At 40.5% G+C, this 24,912-nt stretch overlaps 3 protein-coding genes across 3 annotated transcripts; all 3 read left to right on the top strand.

Moving 5' to 3' along the window:
* Positions 1-668: 668 nt before the first annotated feature.
* Positions 669-1,610, top strand: LOC121148350 (olfactory receptor 11H6-like). The gene has a single exon (XM_040968410.1). The coding sequence runs from the start codon at positions 669-671 to the stop codon at positions 1,608-1,610; it is 942 nt and encodes a 313-aa protein (XP_040824344.1).
* A 6,717-nt stretch (positions 1,611-8,327) lies between these two features.
* On the top strand, positions 8,328-9,275 carry LOC121148349 (olfactory receptor 11H6-like). The gene has a single exon (XM_040968409.1). It carries the CDS (start codon positions 8,334-8,336, stop codon positions 9,273-9,275), a length of 942 nt encoding a protein of 313 aa, XP_040824343.1. The 5' UTR covers positions 8,328-8,333.
* Positions 9,276-20,979: 11,704 nt separating this feature from the next.
* Positions 20,980-21,927, top strand: LOC121148907 (olfactory receptor 11G2-like). Its single transcript, XM_040969274.1, has one exon. It carries the CDS (start codon positions 20,992-20,994, stop codon positions 21,925-21,927), a length of 936 nt encoding a protein of 311 aa, XP_040825208.1. The 5' UTR covers positions 20,980-20,991.
* The last annotated feature ends 2,985 nt before the right edge of the window (positions 21,928-24,912 follow it).

Below are 24,912 nucleotides of genomic sequence, written 5' to 3'. Positions count from 1 at the left end.
AGCCCAGCAAACCATTTCTCCTAAAGGAGTTTCCCATGGGATTCTGGTAACACCGATGTCCAAAGCCCATGTACTACACACACCAGCCTGCACGTAGAGAATAAATCCCGATAGTGGTCTAGAATGGTCATCTGACACTTTGGTTATAACAGTCTTAAAGTTGCTCCACCCCTATGTAGTTATTTTCATATCTGGATTGATAAACATCATGTTCTCTCCTTACATGTTGCTTAGCTAATATTATTTTTGACATAGCAGATCTATCAATCCTTTTATTTTCTGTAAATGAACTACCTATGCCAAAGTTGACATCTTAGCTGTTGCCAGCCACCTATCTATGTTGTTTACATTAGGTTTCCCAGGTGACCTACCGAAGAATGACTAAAGAAAATATTTAAGCTTCTATTTTTATTGCAAGAAAAATTGTTATAATAATAGTGAACTATTAACTTATATGTAGTTCATAATAGTCCGTTATACAAAGTATACTCAAAAACATCATTGCTGGGGTATGCAATAAAAAAAATTAGAAACTAAAAAAAAAAGGAACTGTTGGTCTAAATCCTCACCCCTATCACCAGAAAAGCATGCGTGCTACCTCTCTTCTAGGACGCATAATTTCCTCTGGAAATGTAATTTTTGCTGCAATCCTTACAGGATGGAAGGAAATGATCCCAGAGGCCAGAAATACCTCCCACATTGTGACTTTCTTCATCCTCTCGGGCTTCTCTGGCCAGTGGGAAATACAAATCCTACTGTTCTCCATATTCTTCACGACATACATCCTGACTCTGCTTGGAAACATGGCAATTGTGTGTGCAGTGCGCTGGGATCGCCGGCTCCACACCCCCATGTACATCCTGCTCGCCAACTTCTCCTTCCTGGAGATCTGCTATGTCAACTCGGACGTACCAAACATGCTAGCCAACTTCCTCTCCAGGACCAAAACTATCTCCTCTACACATTGTTTCCTCCAGCTATACTTCTTCTTCTCGCTGGGCACAACTGAATGCTTATTTCTCTCCATCATGGCCTATGATCGCTTCCTGGCTATCTGTCACCCTTTGCATTACCCCACTATCATGACTACGAAGTTCTGTAGCAGTCTCATCATCTTTTGCTGGGTCTATGGTTTCCTCTGGTTCCTGATTCCAGTGATAGTCGTTACCCAGCTTCCATTTTGTGGCCCAAATATTATTGATGACTTTCTGTGTGACCTTGGGCCCCTGCTAGCTTTGGCTTCAGCCTGTGACCCAATCCCAGGAACTGTCCTCATATGTGGAACCATGAGCTCCCTCCTCATCTTTGCCACCTTTTTCTATATTATTGGCTCCTATTCCCTGGTGCTGAGAGCTGTGATGCAGGTGCCCTCTGCAGCTGGCCGAAGCAAGGCCTTCTCCACCTGCTCCTCACACCTGGCTGTCGTGTTTCTGTTCTATGGCTCAGTCATGATGACGTATGTGAGCCCAGGATCAGGACAAGCAGAGGGGATGCAGAAGTTCACAACTTTGTTCTACTCAGTTTTGACCCCTTTTTTCAATCCCATGATCTACAGCCTGCGAAATAAAGAAATGAAGGATGCTTTGAAGAAAGTTCTAGGAGGCTCATAAAACTGATCTGTGAGATTAATGGGTTATTTCCAAATGAATTTAGACTAAGAACCCCTTCCAGTGAAAAGCTGAGAAACTTTAAAGCAGGTATGAATTTTCCAAAGGACACATTTAAAAATCCTAAATGCTATGCCATCCCAGGTAGAATTGAGCACCCCTCCTAAAGCTTGTTACTTATGCTTTACTTTAAAAAGTTCTTATATCAACATTATCTGTTCACAAGCCTGTCACTAGCTGCCTTCCCTTCCTTATTAAGTTGTAAATTTTCTGGGTAAAACTGTACTATTGCTGAAGGACTAACTATTGTAATATATGGGGACAAACGGGGGGGGGAGGGAAATGGGGAGGGTAGAAGGGGAGATCCCTGAGCCTATGGCACTGTATCATGAAAAATAAAAATTAAAACAAAAACTTCTCGCTTCCCTAAAAAAGAAATTGTAGTTAACTAATATCTATAATTCCAGAATCCAACATAATGCCTAGCACGTAGATACAAATGGTGTTCAACTAAATAAAATAATTCATTCATATTTCCCCACTAGATTCTGTGGTTCTTGATGACTTGAGCAATATTTAATGATCCTCCACAAGCTCTGATGATCTGTACTTTATGTGTCTTATAGCTGAAAGGGAAAGAAACCTCCTTGATGAATGTGAGGTCAACCCGACTCTTCCCCTTCCTTCTTTAATCCCTTTCTCTTAGAGTAAGTTGTCTTGTTTCACTTTCTTGTTACTGACATTTGTGCTCTTGTGTATTTTAAAATACACTCTACATTTCTTACTGTTAAAACTATCTCACCTGTGAAACATCAGCTAGGCACCACCAAGAAACTCTTTAAAAGGCAGAATCTCGGGACTCCATCCTGGGATTATAAAGTCACAGTTTGCACAATTTGCATAAATCCCTCAGGGGATTTATGTTCACAGTGAAGTTTGGAAAGGATTGATCTGTGATAGATCCTATGAAAAGACCGCAGTAATCATAGTCACATCTAGCACTCTAACGAAACCAGCCTTCATGTGAGCAGTGATTCTCCTCCAACTGGCTCAGGGTTAGGTAGAGTCTAGGCACAGATATCTTGAAAACTTCTACCAGCGGAATGGAATTGGGGGCCAATGAATTTGAATTTAAGAATTTCCATAATAACATATAATGAAACTATGCTCACATTCATTTTCTTTTCCATCTTGGTATAAATCAATAAAACCAGATAAATATTAGGCTGCAGAAAGACGTAATTCAACTGTACTTAAATTACTATGTCCAAAACAGGTGTTTTGAGAATGTCTTTTTTTTTTTCACTCCCTAATTTTTTTTAAAAGATTTTTTTTTCTTGAAAAGTCCGAATTGGCTCCAAACTTGCTATCTTCAGTTTCTCATTTAGCTTTTTTTTATACATATATATCATTTTATGACACAGTTTCATAGGCTCTGGGATTCCCCTAGTCCCTCCCCAAACCCTTCCCCTATATTGAATTCCTACACATTCTTACAGTAGTACAGTTCATAACCAGTCATGATTCCTTCATTGCGGGCATGGACCATGCTGAGAGTCCAGCATCTTATTGTCCAGATAAATTCAACAGTTTCATTGGGAGACCATCCTTGGTCTGAACGTAGAGCTGACAGAATATCATCCCCTCCAATGAGATGTCACTACACAACTTCAACAGCAGGAGAAACATAGAAATTAACAACATCATGAAGTTAATTAACATGGTATTGAGTGACCAATATGTTAGAAAATGCAAGTTCTTAACCACATCCTCAACCGGCTGCTATAAATCTTTTTTTTTTTCCTCCCAAGCTAACATGTTTTTAAGTTTAACCTAAATCGTAGTGGCACAGGAACAGTGAAAGGATCAACATTATCATCATATTTATAACAGCTGAGTACAAACTTAACATCAAAGTTTTTATGCAGTTACATCTTGTTTAGCATAAACATAAACTGATAAAGATTTTTGGGGAGAATCTTAAGGCATAATTTAAACTTTGCAGTATATTAGCCAAAAGGCCAAGAAGCAATGGAATACTTTTGTTTATGCTTATATTTGGGAGATGACATAAGACATGATAATATGAAGAAAAGAACGTATTGGAAATAATGCAATTATTCATATAAGATGTCTTCCATAGAAAACTAGTCTGGCAATATGCTAACCTTTTGAATTACCTAATATAAAGAAGCATTGCTCCGATTCAGCTCACTTTCTTCCACTTTTATTGTCTTATGGGTGCTCCATTTATACATTATAAACCTGTTAGCACAATTTTGTAATTATTGCCTTTTACAGTTGCATTTTGAAAATCAGATAGAATTACATGTAAAATTAGATTTGGGGAAAATGCTGGCACAGCAAGTCAAGCTGCTACTTAGCATCCCAGGTCTGAGTTCCTGGTTTAACTTCTACCTACTCTGCTTCTGATCAGAAATATTATTTGAAGAAATAATGGCAGAGTACATTCCAGATTTGATGAAACAGGCACAATCATTTCTGCCTGAAGGGTGAAATATAGAAAATAGCAATAGCATTTGAAATAGGCCTTGATAGATAATTAGATCTACCCAAATAGAGACTAGCAAAAGGATCCATACACAATCATAAAAAAATAAGCCCATTGTAAGAATAGCAGAAAATAAATTTAAAGCTGTTTGAATGCTATGTAATCATAATCACAAAAGCATATCTATAAAGTGAAAGATCTTCGAGAATTATGAATTAACATATATTCTTGTATAATCTCTTCAATCTGGAAAATTATTATAATAGTCACCCACCCATATTCACCAACAGCTTACATCATGCCACTAAACTTATGTTGGGATTATATCCATGTAAGCCCCTCACATATTGAAAACATCGTATGGTCAAAAATTCATTAATGACATGTAACCTATCAAATATTATAGCTTAGCAACACAGCGCATGGTAGAGTAACAATGGGTTACCGTCATGATCACGTGGCTGACTGGAGCTTCAACTCACTGCCACTGACCAGTGCCACAAGAAAATATTGTGCCACATGTAGCTATTCTAGGATAAGACCAAAATTGAAAGTTCAAAATGCAACTTCTGCTGAATGAATATCATGTTAGCACCATCATAAAGTCAACAATACATCAAACTACAAGTTGGAAAACATATGCAAAGAGAAGTTGCAGGATTTGTCTTTATTATTGTCTCAGATATAAAATTCTGAATGCTTTCATTATTTCATATATCTTATTTTATAGTGTTTTTTTGTCAGAAAATGATTTAGGTATTGGTAATACTGATATGAACAAGACAACAAATGTTTGTCCTCACATAGCTTACTCTTAGGAGATGAAGATCTTTCTCTCTTTCCCTCTCCCTCTTTCCTTGTCATTGTGTCACTAAAATAAAAAATATGTGCGAAAAGCAATTTTATCACAAGAAAGTTGAGTAAAATTGCAGGATAAATGAAATATGCATGTTAAAGAGTCATTGTGCCACCATATTTATTGCAGTTCAAGTCACAGTAGCTAAGATATGTCCTAGATTTCTATCAACTGATAACTAGATAAAGAAAATGTGGTATGTATACATTAAAAAATACTATTCGGTCATCAAAAAAGAATGAAATCCTGCCTCTTGGGGCAAAACAGATTCAACTGGAAACCATTATGTTTAGTGAAATAAGCCAGTCCCAAAGGACAAATATGTTTCTCTGGTGTGTGATGGTTAATGTCAAATGGAAGAAAATGTTTAGGGATAAAGCAGACATCTTGATATTTCATTGTGTTCTGGCCCTGTTTATACTCCTGTGTAACTATGGTCTTTGTACTTTTTACTTTGTAAATATTACAGTTATTGACACATTAAGCATATGATTAGAAAGTGGATTGAAATCATTTTTTACAAGGATTGAAGAGAAAATGAAGTAAGATGTTTGAAGGAAGGCAAGAAGGAGCAAAGTATGGTTATCTTCTTAGTTCATAGATACAATTTGCAGAGGTTAAGAAAAATGTGTTGTTCCAGATATGTTTGTGCTATTATGGTGTTTGTACCACCATAGCAGGCCAATAGAAAAAAGCTAAACATCTGCTTCAGAAATAGTATAGATGATGTTATCACCTGTGGAACAATAAGATCTCCAGAACCAATTAGTGGGCTCCTCTGGGAAGGGGACATTTGGGATACAATGGACAATCTTCCCTCATGAATTCCCAACTTTTGGTATCCACAGGAGACTTTATCCCTTAAGACACAAAAGCTACATGTTTCAGAGCTTCTGTGTTGTAACAAATATACCAGTTTCTCTCCAACCATACGGTACAGGCCTTCTCTGTGCCATGCCTTCCATCCTATGTGCCTTTTGTTGCAATAAAAGCTGAAGATTACCACTCTTAGTTGCAAGTTCAATGAGGTTATGAATTCTGAGGAGATGCAAGTCTGGGACAACTCTTAGGGGTTTCTTTTAGCTCTGCTTTCCTTTATGTGGCTGTAAAAACAGAACTCCTCCAGGTTCATGAATGGATAGGAGATAGGTCTTTGTAAGAGAATTAGGAAAACCAGGAAACTCAAGCACATGATAATAAAGGAAAAGCCTCAGTAATATCTAAATTATATCTTTATTGATTGGAAGTTGCACTCAGAAACAGGATAAAAACAGGTGTTAGCCAACTGACATCTGGAAAACTTGACAAGAGGGCTCTGAAGAGAAGTGCTGAAAAGCTCAGTTCCATCTGATTCTTGGGCTGCTTTGTTCATCAATGGAGTAACTGACCAACCACAAGGAAACAGAGACCTGTAAGATGATTGGACACATCAGATTGGTGAGTTCAGTCCCATTTGACTTATAAAGCTAATGGTATCTTCATACACATTAAAACTAAATTTTTTTTTTTTTGCTGATGTTCACTTTTTCTTCACCATCACTTTGGAACATGGTGTACTCCAAATTACTACTACTACAGAGGAATTACTCATAGCTTTTCTGCACCAAACACGGTCTAAGCAGGTATTCAAAAACTTCATGGGAGAAAATGCATGTTATGAAAAATTACGTGCAGTTCAAAATATATAAGCTCGATTTAATGGTTTAATTCCATTTTTCAAAATATATATATATTTGATTTATTTACTTATTTGAAAGTTTTCTCTCACTCCCTGGTTCAATACCTGCAACAGCTAGAGCTGGAGAAGGCCTAAGCCAGAAGTTAGAAATTCAGTCATGAGGGCCAGGAACTCAGGAATCGCCTGTTAACTCACAGAATGTATATGTATGGGAAGCTGGATTAAACAGTGGAGTCAGAACTCAAACCCAGGCAACACAGTATAGATGCTGGCATCCCAAAAAGATGACTAGCAACAAAATCGGGTTATGTAGGCTGTGTTTTTGTTTTCATTTTTGTTTTCTTTCTCACCATAGAAATTATACAATGCCCCAGACTAAGTCTAACTCAAATAATAAATCTTTCACATATATTTTCCCTTCACTTTCCAAACAACCTCAGTCCTCCAGAACTATGATGGGATTTGAATAAGTAAAGAGGGTGTCCTCTCTTGTTTGCAGCTCCCACTTCTCTTTGCTATGCAAACTTCTCTATCAGAAGTATTTGACATTTCTGAACTTCGAATCCACCCATAAAACATGATAAGTACATTCCTGGAAATTCTGACCACCCAAACAAAGATCTAGACTTCTTAAAATGGAGGACATTGTTGTGACTACCGACTGGGACAGTGGCAACTTATTTGAATGCAGGTTCAAACACGATTGCATCACATTAGCTCTTTGCTAATATGTCTGGGAAAGTGGCAGAAGATAGTCTAAGTACTTGGATCCCTGCCACCCATGTGGAAAATCTGCTGGATATCCTGGCTCCTGGTTTCAGCATGGTCCAGCCCTGCTGTTGCAATCATTTGGAAACAAGCTCACTTTCTTTCTCTCTCTTCCTCACTCATTCACACTAATCACACTCTTGCTCTCACTCTCGCTCTGTTTTTCTGTCTTCAAATAAATTAAATACATATTTGTGAAAAGTCTTAAAATAATGAAGAAGGTAAATTATTCACTTTTTATATCAGTACACAAAGTTTTGCCTAGAATAAAGTTTTATAGATGTTTTATAGCCCAGTTGAAAAGATGAAACCAAAGTGAAATCCATCCTGTAGATATCTGGACAATCAAAGCTTGCCTGAATTAAGAAACTTCAATAAACATGGAAGAAAGTTATCAAAATGCCAAAATCCTTAGAAAATGTTAAGATTATCCCATGACTTATCCATGATAAAAATGAAATACACGATATCATTGTGTTACTTACTACCTTTCCTATTTCTGTGTTGATCAACAGTGTCTCTGATTGAGAATTTATAATTGAAATTCCTTGGCCAATAATAATGATATTTTGCATCTGATTCTGTCATGAACTTCATATCCCCTTACTCGTATGTAAATGTCACCATTAAACTTCTCCAGACTGCTTCCTGAACAATAGCTCACTTTTACGGGAGAAAATTCTGAAAAGGAAATGATAGTCTAAGAACTCAGTGTGTGCATATCAAGTATTCTCAAACACTGAGTCTTCAGATATATATATTTATCTTATACTTATCTAATGGAATGATGAAATCTGAAGAATTTAAGGATCATTTAGAAATGAATATGTTTAAGTCATAGGTAATGAGATCATCTGTGTTATTGTCATTTTATTTTGTTTTATTTTATTCCTGTCTACCCTGTAGGAAGCCATGAATGTGTCCGGAGTCAACACGGTGACTGAGTTCATCCTCCTGAGTTTCGCCTGTTCCAGACAAGTGGAAGTCCTCCTTTTTGTTCTGTTCTTCGTGTCCTACATCCTAACACTGATGGGAAATGGGGCCATTGTCTGTGCAGTGATGCTGGACAACAGGCTTCACACTCCCATGTACATCCTGCTGGCCAACTTCTCCTTCCTGGAGATCTGTTACATCAACACCACTGTTCCCAATATGTTAAGGAATTTCCTTTCAGAGACCAAAATCATCTCTTTCACAGGTTGTTTCCTCCAGTTCTATTTCTTCTTCTCGTTCGGTATCAATGAGACCTTCCTACTGCCTCTTATGGCTTTTGACAGGTACCTGGCCATCTGCTGGCCTCTCCATTACCCAACCATTATGAGTGTCCATCTCTGTGTGAACTTAGTGATCCTCTGCTGTATAACAGCCTTCCTCTGCTATCCAATCCCTATCTACTATATCACACAACTCCCCTTTTGTGGCCCCAATACTATTGACCACTTTGTCTGTGATCCCGGTCCTCTGCTGGCCTTGTCCTGCATTCCCGCCCCTGGCATTGAGCTTTCCTGCTCTATTTTAAGCTCGACTATTATCTTCATCACATTCCTCTTCATCCTTGCATCCTATACCCTCGTTCTCAGGGCAGTGTTACGTGTCCCTTCAGCAGCTGGCAGACGTAAGGCCTTCTCCACCTGTGGTTCCCATCTAGTTGTGGTGTCCCTGTTCTATGGGACTATCATGGTAATGTACATCAGCCCAACCTTGGGGAACCAGGCTGGAATACAGAAGATTGTGACTCTGTTCTATTCCTCAGTCACTCCTCTTGTAAACCCACTCATCTACAGCCTCCGGAACAAGGACATGAAGGCTGCCTTGGGAAAAATTCAAATGTGCATAAAAAGTGACCAGAAATAACGAGAACTTAAGAGTAGATTATGATGAGAATTTGATTTCCACCACTTCCTTTCCCAGGTAAGAAGTAGTGCTTCATTTGTCTGCACTTAGACACAGATAGGAATACATGAATCTCTGCCTAAACTAGTAATAAGCAAAACTAACCTGATTAAATCACAAGTCATTCATTGCCCCTTCAAGTCTTGAGGGGCTGGAATTTAAATTAAATTACTTGGATTTCTTAGTTTAGATTTTTCTCTGAATCCAGTGTCTAATAACTACATAGTCATTTATTATATATGATCACTTTCCTGGTCCCTAACATTCTACATGTTTGTCTGACCACAAACTCATATTCAGTTTACACTTGTGCATTAATAAGTGGTAAGTAGAATATCCACACATTTTTAGCTCAGGTAAAACAAATTGGTGACAATCAATAAATATAGCTGAGCAAAAAAATTTGTTTGAAATCAAAATGGCTGAAAGAATCTAAAACATTGTCTACCAAATTTTTCTATTACTATTTGAGAAGGGCTTTTTAAAATTTACTTTATTTTTATTTTAAGTCATATATAAGGAGAAGAGGAGAAATAGAGAGGAAGATCTTCCAGCCAATGATTCACTCCCCAAGTAACCACAGTCGCTGGAGCTGAGCCAATCCAAAGCCAGAAGCCCAGAGATCTCTGGGTCTCCCACGTGAGTGCAGGGTCCCAAAGCCTTGGGCCATCCTCGACTGCCTTCCCAGGCCACAAGCAGGGAGCTGGATGGGAAGTGGGGCTGCTGGAATTAGAATCGGTGCCCACATGGGATCCCAGAGCTTATAAGGTGAGGACTTTAGCTGCTAGGCCACCATGCTGGGCCCATGAGAAGGGCTTTAAGATGAGATTTCTAAGTCTTTCTCCAAAAAATCTAATCATGATCTTTGAAGTAAACCCTGGAAATCTTTATTAAGGTTTCCTGAGATCGGAAGTTGATCTTATAGTCACAATTTGTAATAAATTTATGCCATAGGCAAAGAAATAGAAATCTTATATTAATTAGAAGTGACGAATTCAAACTTTCAAAATTGTACCAGTAGACATTTGTTTTTCTAACTTGACTTTTGTAACATTTACTTATAAAATGAGAAATAAATTTCATTGTTCATACCATTTTCTGCTTATGCAAGATTATTAAGATACATAGAAATAGAAGATACACTGGACTTCCTAGTTGAGATGAATACACAATTAAGAAGAGGTAAAATTAGATGAACAGCAAAAGTTGATGTGTGTCTCATACCAATCAAAGAAAGATGCAGGGGCAACACTGTGGCACACACATAGCATTGCTACCAGCAATACTGTCACCCCATATGGCACCAGTTAGAGTCCCAGTGCTCTAATCTTTGCTAATCTCCAGCTTTGCTAATATACCTGGAAAAGCAGTGGAGGATGGCTCAAGTGCTTAGACCCCTGGACTCTTGGAGGAGACCCAGAAGAAGTTCCTGGCCCCTGATTGCAACCTGGACCAGCCCCAGCCACTGCAGTCATTGTGCCTAGAAGCTGAACCAGCCAATGGAAGATCTCTCTAAGTCTCTCTCACTCTCCCTCCTGCCTTCTCTCTCTAACTCTGCCTTTCATTTAATCAATGTATCTTAAAAGAAAAAAAAAAAAGGTTCAGAAGATGTAGATGACTGTCCCAAGTGACTTGGCCCAACTCTTTTTTTAAGTGATCAATTGGCACTGAATTTTATGTATTTCATTCACTTATTTAAATGATAGTATGTCAAGCAAAATTATTTGTTCATATTTAAATGTATCTATTTCCTCTTTGGCATACACGGGAATTACAACAGTGTAGAAGATAAAATCCCTGCTTATGTGAAAATTTGCATTTTATCAAAAGAAGACTTGTAATAAAATTGTTAAATACACCTTGACAATAGGATATCAGATTTTCTATCATTACCTACACCTACAATGCCATGATATGATACACTTAAATAGCGCAATGCTGGACTTGTGACTGTCACTGAAGGACTCTGCTATTGTAATAATATGGAGGAAAACAGTAGGGAAGGCAGAATGGGAGAGGAGGAATGGGAGGTGGAGGTGTAAATCCACGTGTCTATGAAACAATATTGTGGAAAATAATAAGTAAAAACAAGAATAAGAAGAAAGTTGAATTTCAGTGAAGGAAATATAAGTAGGTAAATATATAAATCCATAAATTTAATAACCATAAGCAGAACATGAATGTAGGAAATGCTGGGGTAATAAAGAAGATATCCTTGATAGGAAAATCAGAGAACACTTTGGAGAGGACGTGATGTTTTAAAATAATAATCCATGCAAAAATCTAGGGAATCGGGGTCTGAGGAAGCAGAGGGAGAGGCTTGGGTTGTCAATGAGTAGGAAAAAGTTAGTTGGGCAATCCCCAAAGAAAACGGCATGTATGTGAGGAAAGACAGGTGAGGGCAGATCATCTAGGACAAGGCAGAAAGCAAGAATGTTTTATCTGAACTCCTGGATGGTCTGCTTAATACTGCATGTTAGGGCAATACAGTAAGTTCCTCTGGTTTAACACTCTTCCCAAGTTAGAACTACTTGTTTGTATGTTCAATTCCATATACTTTCATTTTATTAGATTTCACTTTGTTCTAGCAATCATCTGCCATACCCAACAGAAAACAAAGAGGAAGAATATAAATATGACTTTTACAAGAAGGAATGGAAAATTAAAGATCATAAACTTTTACGCTGTTAAGTCAAGCCAGCAGAGCTTATCTATGTGAAAAGCACATGGGTTACTTGGGAAAAACTAAATTCTCATTCTTTCCTCATTTCAGAATAATTTGTCATCATGGGAATTCAGGCTACAGAAAAAATGCAGCACAATAAATAGTGGTGCTCAAAAAAATATATGTTAGAGAGATGGTAGATAGATACAGAGGGGCTTTTTTTGGAGCACCTTAAAATGAAACTCAAAGGCATGGATAGAATTACAACTCACTAGGATCAATTCTTCCCACGTCTAAAAAACAAAGTCCAAATATGAGCCATTTGATGGTCTTCCTTAACCCAAAAAATGTAACTCAAAACACTCTAGGAGTAAAATGTGGACCTGGTGTGTTGACTCAACTGGCTAATCCTCCATCTCCAAGTGCTGGGATATGGGCATCAGTTCTCATCATGTTTGTTCCACTTCCCAACCAGCTCCTTGCTTATGGCCTGAGATGGCCCAAAGCCTTGGACCCTGAACTCAAATGGGAGATCTGGAAGAAGCTCCTGGCTTCAGATTGGCTCAGCTTCTGCTGTTACAGCCATTTGGGGAGTGAATCAGCAGATGGAAGATCTTTCTCTCTGTAAATCTGCCTTTCCAATAGAAATGAATGAATCTTTAAAAATAAATTAATCAAATAAAATTAAATATAAAGTTAATTTGTATATTTATTCATATCAAAGATTAATATGCACTTTCATGTGGCACCAACATTCTCCTCTGTCATCGGAAGGTGAGCTTTGGAAGAATGTTCACAAGAATGAAAGAATCATTGATTCAGTATTTGTTTCAAGGATTTTAAAAATTCTTTTTTCCACGGCAAGTAATTTCCCTACAGAAAGATCCAACACCTGCTCCCCAAAGAATAATGTGCTGGGATCCCATATGGGCACTGGTTCTAATCCCAGAACCCCACTCCCATCCACCTCCCTGCTTGTGGCCTGGGAAAGCAGTCAAGAACAACCCAAGCTCTTGGGACCCTGTACCCGCATGGAGACACAGAAGAACTCCTGGCTCCTGGCTTCAGATCGGCTCAGCTCCAGCAATTGCAGTCACTTGGTGGGTGAATTATTGGACAGAACATCTTCCTCTCTGTCTCTCCTCTTCTCTATATATATCTGACTTTGCAATAAAAATAAAATAAATCTTTTAAAAAAAAAACAAAAAGAAAGAAAGAAAGGGGGTAATTTGGTGAAAAGGTATTCCTGAAATACTGGAGTGCACACGACTCCAGTAAACTATAGCCATAAAATAATCCTTCACTTGTGTTTTGAAAAATTCTTTTTTTCTCTCAGAGAGGTTACTCTTAAATGTGTCCAGTGACTTGATGGCTGAGACAGAAAGAGGGAGTTTTATCACCTTGATCCAAACAACACAGCAAGTGGAACTGCAGGCTTCTGGAGGTTGTGTCTTGAAATGAGTGGCAGCAAGAGCAGTGCGCACTCTGGGTTCTGCAGGCAGTAAGGGCAGGAGGCAAGAACACTGCTTGCAACCTAGTAAGTGGACGCTCAGCAGCTGTGGAGACCTGGCACTTCCTATTACCCGTTCATGGGAGTAGGTCATCCTCCCAGCAGCTCCTGAACTTCTGGAGAATTTTCTGTAGATAAATTGAAAACATGAGGTCTATAGCTAACAATATTGTTATTAGGAATATGTTAGAACAGATTTTAGGATTTCTTAACACAAAAAAAAATAGATGACAATAGATCTACTACTTGGCTTGATTATGCAATTATTTAACTATCTGTATGTATATCAAAACATCATGCTGAAAAAAAATAATGCATCATGCTGTATGCCTTATATATCCACAAGGGAAAAGAAGAAAACAACCAAATTAAAAAGCAGGCAGTAATGAAAATAAAAGGGTAAAAGTTCTGAACAGACATTGGACAGAAAATACACAAATAGAAATAAACGTTAACCTTTAGGGAAGTACATATTAATATCAGAATTGGTGGGACAGGCCAGGCTAGACTGCAGCATTTGCCAGGTCACATGAAAGCCGACGCTGGGTAAGGGTTAAGCTGAGCCAAGCTGCAGCTCCCATCAATGAGAGTGATAATGGGGGCAGGCCGGTTAGTCAGACTGGCCGCAGCACCCAACTGTGAGTGCCAGGACTAACGGCCAGCCATGTCAGTCTGGGCAGTAGCACCTGCTGGCACACGTGAGATCTGGTAGAGCGAGCATGGTAAGAGAACTTGGGAGCTCCCTTGCTAGGCTACAGTTCCCACCAGTAAGTAAGACACAGGACTGGGACCAGCTGGGCTATAGCATACATTGGCATATGTGCGAACCAGGTCAGGAGGCAGACTGGGTAGGGTAAGCCCACAGCACATACTGGCACAAGCAAGAGTCAGGACAAAGTGCAAGCCAGGTCAAGTTGGACTGCAATACCCATCAGGTTGCTTGACGGCTGGGGTGACCAAGCTGGGCTAAGCTGTTGCACTCATTGATCATTGAGAGGTAGAACTGGGATCTGGCCAGACTGAGACTTACTGTAACACCTGCTGGCAAGTGCCAAAATTGGAGGGAGGGGAACATCTCAGACTAGACTCCAGCACCCCATGGCATACAAGACCAAAAGCTGGAACAGGCCTGGTAGGGAAACTTCAGGGACTCCCTTGCAGAACTGCTGCTTCCACTGCTGAGTGTGAGAGCTATAATGGAAGACAGGCTGGTCTAGGGGCTGACTAGACTGGACTAATTTGCTGTGTCCTCCAGCACACATGACAGCCAAAATGGGTGTGGGTTAACTGGGCGAGGCTGCAGCATCAGCTGGCAAGTGCCAGAACTGGGTGTAAGTCATCTCAGGCTGAACTGCACTATCTTCTGGCAGACTCAAGACCCGGAGCTGTCAGTTACTCAAGATGGTACAGTGGACAGCTGCACATGGAGGATTTTTAGTCCATTGGAGCCTGCAGAGGACATCTGGTATCAAAGCAGAGGAAGGAGAGCAGAACAAATTGGTCAACTATCCCCAATGAGGCTTGATGGCAAATTTCTGGGCAAATGGAGACTCTAAGGTGGACTATGTCAGACAGTGGATCTTGGAAGGATTTCCTCATCCTTGGACTTGTGAAATTGAGAGCATGTCAGGACTATCAAAACCCTAAGAACATGCTTTGCACTGGGGACCCTGGGATGACATCAGGTGGCCATTCTCCATCCCTGGACTCTGAGGCAATTGGGAGACTGGGTGTGGCTTCTCCCCCTGTCTCTTCCCTTCCCCCAGATACTGGAAAAAGAAAAAGAAGGTGTGAAAATAGTGATTTCACCCACTTTCCCCTAATCCTCAACCCTTCCCAACTTAATCAACTGTAATCATCAAAAATAAAATAAAAATGAAAGTTCCAGGGCTGGAAACATGAGGGAAATCCCCCTTACTAGGCTGTACCTATTGCTGGTGAGCTCAATAACCAGGGCTTGCGGGTTACAGCACCTGTCAGCAGACATAACGGTAGGGTCTGGGAACAGGTCAGGATGAGTTAAGCTGCAGTGCCCTTGGTATGCAAGAGAAGCAGGGCCAAATTAGACCACAGTAGAGACTGGCATGAACAAAAACTGGGGCTGGGAATGGACCTTGTGGGGGATATCGGGGGATCACCCTGACCAGGCTGCAGTACCCCTGGTTTGCATGAGGACCAAACCTGTGGCAGGCTGGCTGGGCTTGACCACAGTACCTGTCAGTTTGCCTGAGAGATGGGGCTGCAGTGGAACTGACCAGGCAGCTTCATCCATTGTCATGTTCATGGCTGGTGCAGGTGACAGACCACATCTGACCCTGCACAAGAGTCAATTCTAAGATCACCCCATGCTATACCAACATATTGACCCCTATACTCTACTTTTTCTAAGAAATGTTATTTGCAATAGTTGTGCATGTTTATGGATTACCATGAGGTATTTCAGTACATGTGTTCAATGTGTACTGATCAAAACAGGATAATTCATATTTTCCCTTCTTTGGTTCCAGCTGGCAGAAAACAAGGGCAATTCTATGGCCAGGTATCTCAACAAATCTAATCTATTGAGAGATTAGATCATGAATAACACTGCAATTGTTCTTTTTTTAAAAAGTAGCAGACACTTCTTTTAGCCAAGAGAAGAAAATATTTGAACTCTTACAAGCAGCACAATGATGCTGTTTTGTTTGTGCTTAGGTAAAATGATGGAATGGCTTGTTTCATCATGTGGTCTCAGAGTGTAAAGTTACATTCTTGGAAATTTTCAGGTCCCCCCAAGAGACTGGAAAGACCTAGCCATGAGTGTCAGTCCAACTTACATAACTTTAAGATCTAGCTGGGAATGTCAGATCAGTTGTGGCTGTCTGGAACTGCTTCCTCCCACTCAGGTTTGCCAAACTCCTTCACTGTCCACATAGAAAGCATTTCAAGGGTTTAGAGTTAGTATTTATGTTTCATTCTACTTATGAGAAATTTTGAAGTAAGTGAAAAGTATTATTTCAACTCATTATAGAAAGAAAATAAACAAATTAAGACATGCCCCATGGGAGGTGAGCCTCAGAGCCATCTCTTAACAGTATTCCCCTTTGGGAAGCAATAACTGGATCTTTGAATGTATGAAAGAACCATTCCTTACATATGGCAGGATCCGTTATGTCCCATCTACCTTCTACAAACAAGTCCTTCTCACAGCAGCCTTTTATGTCTCCTCCAGTCATTGTGAAAGACGACCACTTCTAAGAAAACAGAAAGGAAATTTCTGAGAGCTTCAGTTTGGATTCCATCTCCTGCAACAGGTAATAACATGATACCATGTTCAGAAGAATCTTTAAAACTCATGGTACAGTTTTGGATTCTTCTGGCTCCCATCTACAGCTTTCTATGAGTTTAGTATGAGCATAGACATACAAGGAATACTTCTTAAGTTCTTACTAATCAAGATGATTCTATAGATATGGTGTCATTCAATAATCTTTATAATAGCTCCCTTTAAACAAGACATCATTCTGATAATTTTATAGCTAAGGAAACTGAGAGCATTGATTTCCTAATACTAGTAAGGAAACTTCTGGACTATGCAACATATTACACAGGGTTGCCTACCACCCACAACAATCTAGAAAATCCTCCCTAGTTTTTAAGGATTTTTTTGAAATGAATTACACAGTGTTACAGACATGACAGTACTTTCAATGAAACTATATGAACAAGCTGCAGAAGGGAAGTTCTAAGACTGCCACAGGAAGGAATTTTGAGGGGAAAAATTGAACTATAATGAAAATCTCTTCCTCTCACTTCATAGAAGTTACAGACTAGATCACTCTCAGACATGGTCCACCCCAACCCTTCTGAAAATGACTGATTTAAGAAATAAATAAGACACACACACACACACACACACCAAAAAGAAGTGATTGCTGTTACTTAGTCAAGTTGCCAAACAATGTTGCTGCACCTGTGTTCACAGAGACCTCTGTAGCTGTGCAGAATGAACTGGCCAGACTTCTGGTTTCGATTGTTGGTGATTGGAAAGCTCCAGCACTAAATTCTGCCAAGTACATATAATAGTTTCTTCTGCATGGAAGAGACAATAAAAGATAATTACCAGTTTAGTCCTAGTTAAGTACACCATGTTAAATACACAATGTTGGCCTTTACGCTTTGTGGCAGTGCCCAGCAAGGAGCCTGGGAGCCTTTGCACTTGGTGGGCTTGCAGGTGACCTTCAGGGCATGGGTTTACAGGGAGCCTGGAGTATGGCACCAGCAGGGGCATGCAGGGACGTGGGGCCACACATCCAGGCAGGTGGAGAGAAGCAGGGGATTTCCCCACATGTTGCTGGAAGGGAGAGCAAAGCCCTAGGTTAGCATGCTGGCCCAATGTGCTGGTGGACTAGGCTTGGCGAAATTTGAATGGGCCTGAAACTTTCATGTGCAGAGAAGTAAGGCCCCAGGCCAGCCAGGAGCTTGAATCTCTAATGGGTGAGCAGAATTCCAGGCTAGCAAACCACCCTATGGAAGACTGGGGTCCACAAGGCTGGGCTGGGTGCAGGGACTGTGGATTGATCAGAGAAGTGGGTAAAGAGATGGGTGGGAGGGAGGACCACTGAAGCAATATGTTGCAAATGAGGAATGACTTCTAGGGGACTGTCATCAACAAGGCCACTGTACTTGCAGATAAGCAAGAGGACTGAGACTGAGTGGTTTGGAGGGGAAAACTGGAAGACCTTTATGGATGAGACTGATGCACCAGTCCACATGGGACCCCTGAGCTGGGTTAATTAGCATGGATCACCCCTGACAACTACTCACTGACACACACTATAGCTAGGGCTGAGGGTCTACCTGGCATAGCTATATTATGGTACCCACCAGTGAGAGTTGAAACAGGGGACTGGTGATATAAGACTAGGCCACAACACTAATCAACACATGAGAGACAGGTCCGGGATTAGATTCTGTGCGGGATATGTGTGTGAGCCCACACTGTGAGACTGCAATTTCCACTGATTTGCTTAAGAGCTAGGGGTAGTAACCACAACATCCATTAGCTAATAACAAGGCCAAGATAGAGGTGGTGGACTGTTCCAGGTAAGGGCCTAGCTCCTGCCAGCACATGTGAGCTCTGGGTCTGGGAGTGGACCTGGGAAATTCCCCTGGTGGGCCGTAGCCCCTTCTGGTAAGCATGCAGTTTAGACTTGGGTGTTGCTCAGGCCAGGCAAGGTAGCCCCACCGATTGTCAAGTGTGTAAGTTGGTTCTGGAGGGGGCGCACCAGGCAGGGCCAGGCCAACCTTAGCCCAATGGTATGTGTAGGAGCCAGGCTGGAATGAGATCATGTTGGGCTAGGCTATTACACCTACTGATTTGCATGAGTCAGGAATGGGAGTACACTGAGCAGGACTAGACTGCAACACCCACCACCAAGAGTTGAAACTGAAGAGCAGGCCAGGATGGGCCAGGTTGCAGCATTCAATTGCAAAGGCCAAGACAGGAGATGGGCCATGCCGAACTGGCTCAGAGCAACCACTGGCACCCACAAGCTCTGTAGCTGAAAACAAACTTGGTTGGGGAACTAAGGGGATGCCTTGGCAGGGTTGTGGTTCCCACTGGTTAACAAGAGAGCCAGAATGGGGGTGGAGATTTGGGCTGGACATGACTGGGTCTGGAGTGGGTCAGACTGTTAGACTCAAGGCCACTATTCCTGACAGGACAGGAGGTAGACTAAGTCAGTCTGGGCCAAGGACCCACCAGTGTGTACGAGATCTGCCACTGGGAGGAGAACTTCTTTGTCAGGATGCAGTCCCTGCAGATGAACACAAGAAACACCAAGGTTGGGAGCAACAAAGACCAGGCCAGACTATGGTATCTGCCAAGATTCATGTGGCTCAGGTCTGTGGGCAGGCCAGGCTTGGCCAGTTTATAACACCCACTGCCAGATCTGAGAATCAGAACAGGGTGCAGGACAGGCTAGGATCAGGGGCTGGCTGGGCTGGCCTAGGCTCAGCACCCACCAGCATGAGCTGGAACTGGGGACAGACTGGGCCAGACCAAGCTGTAGTATCTGCCAGCAAATGCTGAGGTGAGGCAGGCCATCCTAGACTAGGCCACGGCACCCACCAGCACACCTGAGAATGGGGGATGGGGAAGAGGTGGGGGTGAGAGAAGGCAGTGTGAGGGGTATTTCTCTGATGGCCTGTGTGCTCCACTTTGGAGACCTGGAATAACATTCAGTTGGCCATTCCCCATCCCCAAATATTGAGGCAGTTAGGATGCTGGATGTGGCTTCTCCCCTTCTCCTCCCCTTTTCCCAAATACAGAAAAAAGAAAAAGAAAATTTGGAAACAATGGTCTCACCCGCTTTTCCCTAATCCATGACCCATCATAATAAACTATATAAACAAATCCCTTGACCCTTAATCCGGCATAATAACTGTGTAAACATCATCAAAAATAAAATTAAAAATAAAACAAACAAAAAGGTACAGAAAGGAAATGAATGTCTTGTCATTTGATTGCTTTTTAGTCATTGTCTACATTCCTATGAAACTGGTCTTTCTTGTTGAATATTACAATTAGTGGTTCATTATGCCTGTGATTATGAGTGAATTAAAATTATGTTTTCACAAAGTAAAAGAAAAAAGAAAGGAAGAAAGGAAAGGGTCAAGACAGGAAAAAGGGAGGAATAAATGTATGATCATCTTTTTAGGATTGTATCAGTGAAATCTATATTTAAATTGTTTTCACTTGTTTTTATTGAAAAAGCAGAGAAAAGGAGACAAAAATAGAGGATCTTCCGTCCGCTAGTTCACTCCCCAAATGGCCACAACAACCAGAGCTGAACTGATCTGAAATCAGGAGCCAGGAGCTTCTTTCAAGTCTCCCATGTGAGTGAAGGGTCCCAAGCCTTTGGACCATCCTCCGCTGCTTTCCCAGACTACAAGTGGGAAACTGGATGGGAAGTAGAGCAGCTGGGACATGAACCGTGCCTACATGGGATGTCAGTGCTTTTAGGCCAAGGATTAGGCAATAGAGACATCATGATGAGCCCATGTTCTCTTTATATTAATTTTAAAAACTCCAAATAGAAGCCTATGCTTACTTGCTAATTTTAAAGAAAAAAAGGGAAGGCCATGACTAACTGAAAAAGGAGAGATGGACATTGGGACAGAGAATGAAGATTCTAGGACACAAGTGAAACTATTTCTTAATTTCAGTGGTAGTTACAAAGGTGACTTTTTCATGAGATACAAATATTATGCATTTTGATACATTTCAGAGTAAGGAGAATTCTATGTCTATCAACTCATCTTATGTGTTTCTAGAGTTTTTCTAGATTAAAAACTGGGTATGGACAAATAGGACAATGATCACATTTCAAAATCAAACCAAAATAATAACTTGACATTTGTTTATTTCACTCCCTGGGACATGTAAAATATATCTCTGAGTTTCAGTCTGTCTTGCACTGCCACTAACCAACTGCTGATGCCTTCACAGATACTGACACATGAAAACCTTCAGCATTCCCAGAAACTCCAGCACCATCACTGGTTTCATCCTCCTGGGCTTCCCCGGCCCCAGGGAGCAACAGATCCTCCTCTTTGTGCTCTTCTCAGCTGTCTACTTCCTGACCCTCATGGGCAATGGTTCCATCATCTGTGCTGTGTGCTGCGATCAGAGACTCCGCATGCCCATGTACATCCTGCTCGCCAACTTCTCCTTCCTGGAGATATGCTATGTCACCTCCACAGTCCCCAACATGTTGGCCAACTTCCTCTCTGACAGCAAAATCATCTCCTTCTCTGGGTGCTTCCTCCAGTTCTATTTCTTCTTCTCCTTGGGTTCCACTGAGTGCTTTTTCCTGGCAATTATGGCATTTGATCGGTATCTTGCCATCTGCCGGCCTCTTCACTACCCAACACTTATGACTGGACATCTCTGCAACATCTTGGTGTGCAGCTGCTGGGTACTTGGTTTCCTCTGGTTCCTGATTCCTATAACTATCATTTCCCAGATGTCCTTCTGTGGATCTAGAATTATTGATCACTTCCTATGTGACCCAGGTCCTCTGTTAACTCTTACCTGTACCAGAGACCCTGTGATCGAATTGACTAGCTCTACCTTAAGTTCCCTACTTTTATTTGTTCCTTTTCTCTTCATCATGGGATCCTATGTGCTGGTTCTCAGAGCTGTGCTCATGGTTCCTTCAGCAGCTGGAAGAAAAAAGGCTTTCTCCACCTGTGGGTCCCATCTGGCTGTGGTGTCTCTTTTCTATGGCTCGGTGATGGTCATGTATGTGAGCCCAACATCTGAGCATGAAGCTGGAATGCAGAAGGTTGTGACTCTCTTCTATTCTGTGGTCACTCCCCTCATTAACCCTGTAATATACAGTCTGAGGAACAAAGACATGAAACAAGCAATGAGAAAAATACTAGCAATATAAGATTAAGATATAGTCAAAAGATTCTAAGAGACAAACCGTTTTTTTAATTTTCTCAAAAACCTAACATGTCACTCAGAAATTATTCATATTCCTTTGGAACTTTGGAACTTTGTGTGCTACAGCATTAGGGGATTGTAATTGATTTCCAAGGTATACTCTATCTCCCTAACCTTATTAAAGACAGAGACGTAGATTTTAAAAACTTGAATTTGGGGTGAAAACATATTTAAAAACAAATCTTTTCTAAAAATTCATAAAACTTATATGCAAAGATGAAAGGAAAAAGAAACTACTTATTTACAAGCATTATTCAGAATGTGAGGTACCTTACAGACAATGTGCCTGGGACTGTTACAATAGGAAAAAAAATCTCATCCTTTTATACAGCAAAGCAAACACAACCCATATCACATCTGTTCTCAAGATAAGTAACAAGAAGTCCTAAGAGGGCTTAATACCCAGGCAACCCTAAATTCATTTGAGAATTGGGTGGTCATCTCATTTTATTAACTGACTTTGTAGAAAAGAAGAATAAACTCTTAAGACAGAAAATTATTTTACAACTTTGTATGTAGACTGCCAAAGTTAGGCTTCTATCCTTCCACAGAAATTGGGAGATGGAAGAATATCTCTCTTATAATAACATTGCAAAAGGATGACTTCAGGTCCTTGGGTTATGAACTCTGCCGCAGGCTTATTTAGCCTTCAAAGAATTACATATAACTCTGAAAGCAAAGAAAGAATTTTTTTAAGATTTATTTTATTTTTATTGGAAAGGCAGATATACAGAGAGGAGGAGAGACAGAGAGGAAGATCTTCCGCCCAATTATTCATTCCCCAAGTGAGCGCAACGGCCAGTGTTATGCCAACCCAAAGCCAGAAACCAGGAGCTTCCTACAGGTCTCCCATGCGAGTGCAGGGTCCCAAAGCTTTGGGCTGTCTTTGACTGCTTTCCCAGGGCACAAGCAGGGAGCTGGATGGGAAGTGGAGCTGCTGGGACCAGAACCGGCACCCATATGGGATCCTGGTGCGTTCAAGATGAGGACTTTTGCCACTAGGCCACGCCACCAGGCCCCAGAGAAAGAATTTAATGATACATTTTCTGAAGTAAATTCCCTAAGCAAAAGGAGATGAAAATTCTTGCTCTCTTAGTTTCAACTGGAATAATTAATTCTCACTTTTTACTTTTATCTGAATCTTTGGTTACCAAAGTCTGTAATTTTGTGGCAACACTTAAAGTTTTTTAATTAATTTTTTCAACCAAAACAGATAATTTTTATTCTTTTTTGTTTATAATCTTACTTAGCTGATTAGAGCACAAAGGGTCAAGGACTACAGAAAAGTGGGTAAAATCATTGTTTCTACACTAACAGCATCATTTTTTTTTTCCTGTATCTGAGGTCAGGGGAGAAACAAAGGAAGAAGCCCTAAGGGGCACTGGTTTGTGTCCTGGCAGCCCCGCTTCCAATCCAGCTCCCTGCTTGCAGCCTGGGAAAGCAGTCAAGATGCATTATTAGAGCATATTCAAAATGACAGGTGCTTAGAAAAAATAGAACTATTTTGAATATGCTCTAATAATGCATCTTGAGTATTTACTAAAAAAGAAAAATGAACAGGAGGCAAGAAAATGATAAAAATCACAGCAAAAATGAAAGGAATTGAAGCTAAAAAAAACCCTACAATTTGCAACAAGAAAGACCCATTTTTTTAAAATGAGCAAAACAAGCTTTTAGCCAGACTACCAAAGAAAAGCAAAAGAGAAAAGCTAAGTAAAATTATGGCTTTTCATTTAAGGGGATGTATAGTAACTGTGTGACACAGACTATCCTATCCAGATGTGAAGATACAATGCAGCATGCATCTCTACTTTCAAATTAATGATGGACTCCCAATGAAACTGTTAAGTATTTCTTGACAATAAGATGCTGGGTTCTTTGCCTTTGTCCATACCTGAAATGTCAGGATATACTTAAAATAGCAGAATGGTGGACTTACAGCTATTTAGGAAGGACTCTACTATTGTACCACTATAGGGGAAATCAGTAGGAGGAGGGATTTGGGGAAGGAAGGAAGAGAAATACCAGAGCCTATGGAACTGTATCATTGGGAAAAAAAAAAAACTTGGAAAAAAGGAGAGTTTATTAAAAATAAATAAATCCACCATAAAACATGAAAGGAAAAATGAAGCTTAAAAGTACTGGAATAATCTGAAATAAGAAGGAAGGAATAAAGGAACAAAGCAAGTAATCTAGCAATACAGATCAGAAGCAAAATTTATAGATCTCAAGTATGTAAAGAGAGTATTAACAGTGTCTATTGTGAACACTCTGTATTTCACCGTCAAAAAGAATCTGGAAATCTGTACACATCTCACTTTTGCCTTTTCAGACATCCTGCCTGCTTGTGCTCTGGGATCCAATTTAACTTGAACTGTATAATAAATTATGGGTGAAATAAAGGATGACATAGCAAGGATTCTTGGGGGAGTCGCCAACATGCTCACAGGAGACTGACAAAACTTTAATTGCACCCATGAGAGTCTCCGTGACATTCCCTTCCTCAGTACCCCCTTTCTGAAATTTTCTCATGAGGTTGATATTTCCCTGGTTTTAGCTACTCCACAGAAAAGCAACTAATATATAAAACTCACCCACCGAACTTTTCTCTCATGGACAAAACAAGGGAATAAACGGATGCCTGGAGGTAAGCAAGTTCTTTTACTCAGACGTTCCTTAAATCACCACCAAGTCCTGAAGTTGAAAATGCATTTCATAGTCTTAAGCTGCCAACCATCATAGTTCAGCAACGCAGAATGCTACAGAATATCAGTTGTTTAGTGCTTGCTAGTAAAAGCATGACTGACTGGAAGTGGAAATTTGCTACTGCCACCCAGCACCCTGAGAAACTGTGTATCACATACTGCTAGCCTGGGAAAAGAACAAAGTTCAAAAATTTGAAGAACAGATTCTACTGAGTGAGTATTGC

The sequence above is a fragment of the Ochotona curzoniae genome, unplaced genomic scaffold (assembly GCF_017591425.1).
Source record: "Ochotona curzoniae isolate NIBS_2020 unplaced genomic scaffold, NIBS_Ocur_1.0 scaffold_4701, whole genome shotgun sequence".
NCBI classification, from domain to species: Eukaryota; Metazoa; Chordata; class Mammalia; order Lagomorpha; family Ochotonidae; genus Ochotona; species Ochotona curzoniae.
The sequence above is the reverse complement of the archived record's forward strand: the minus strand, read 5'-3'. Positions and strand labels throughout refer to the sequence as shown.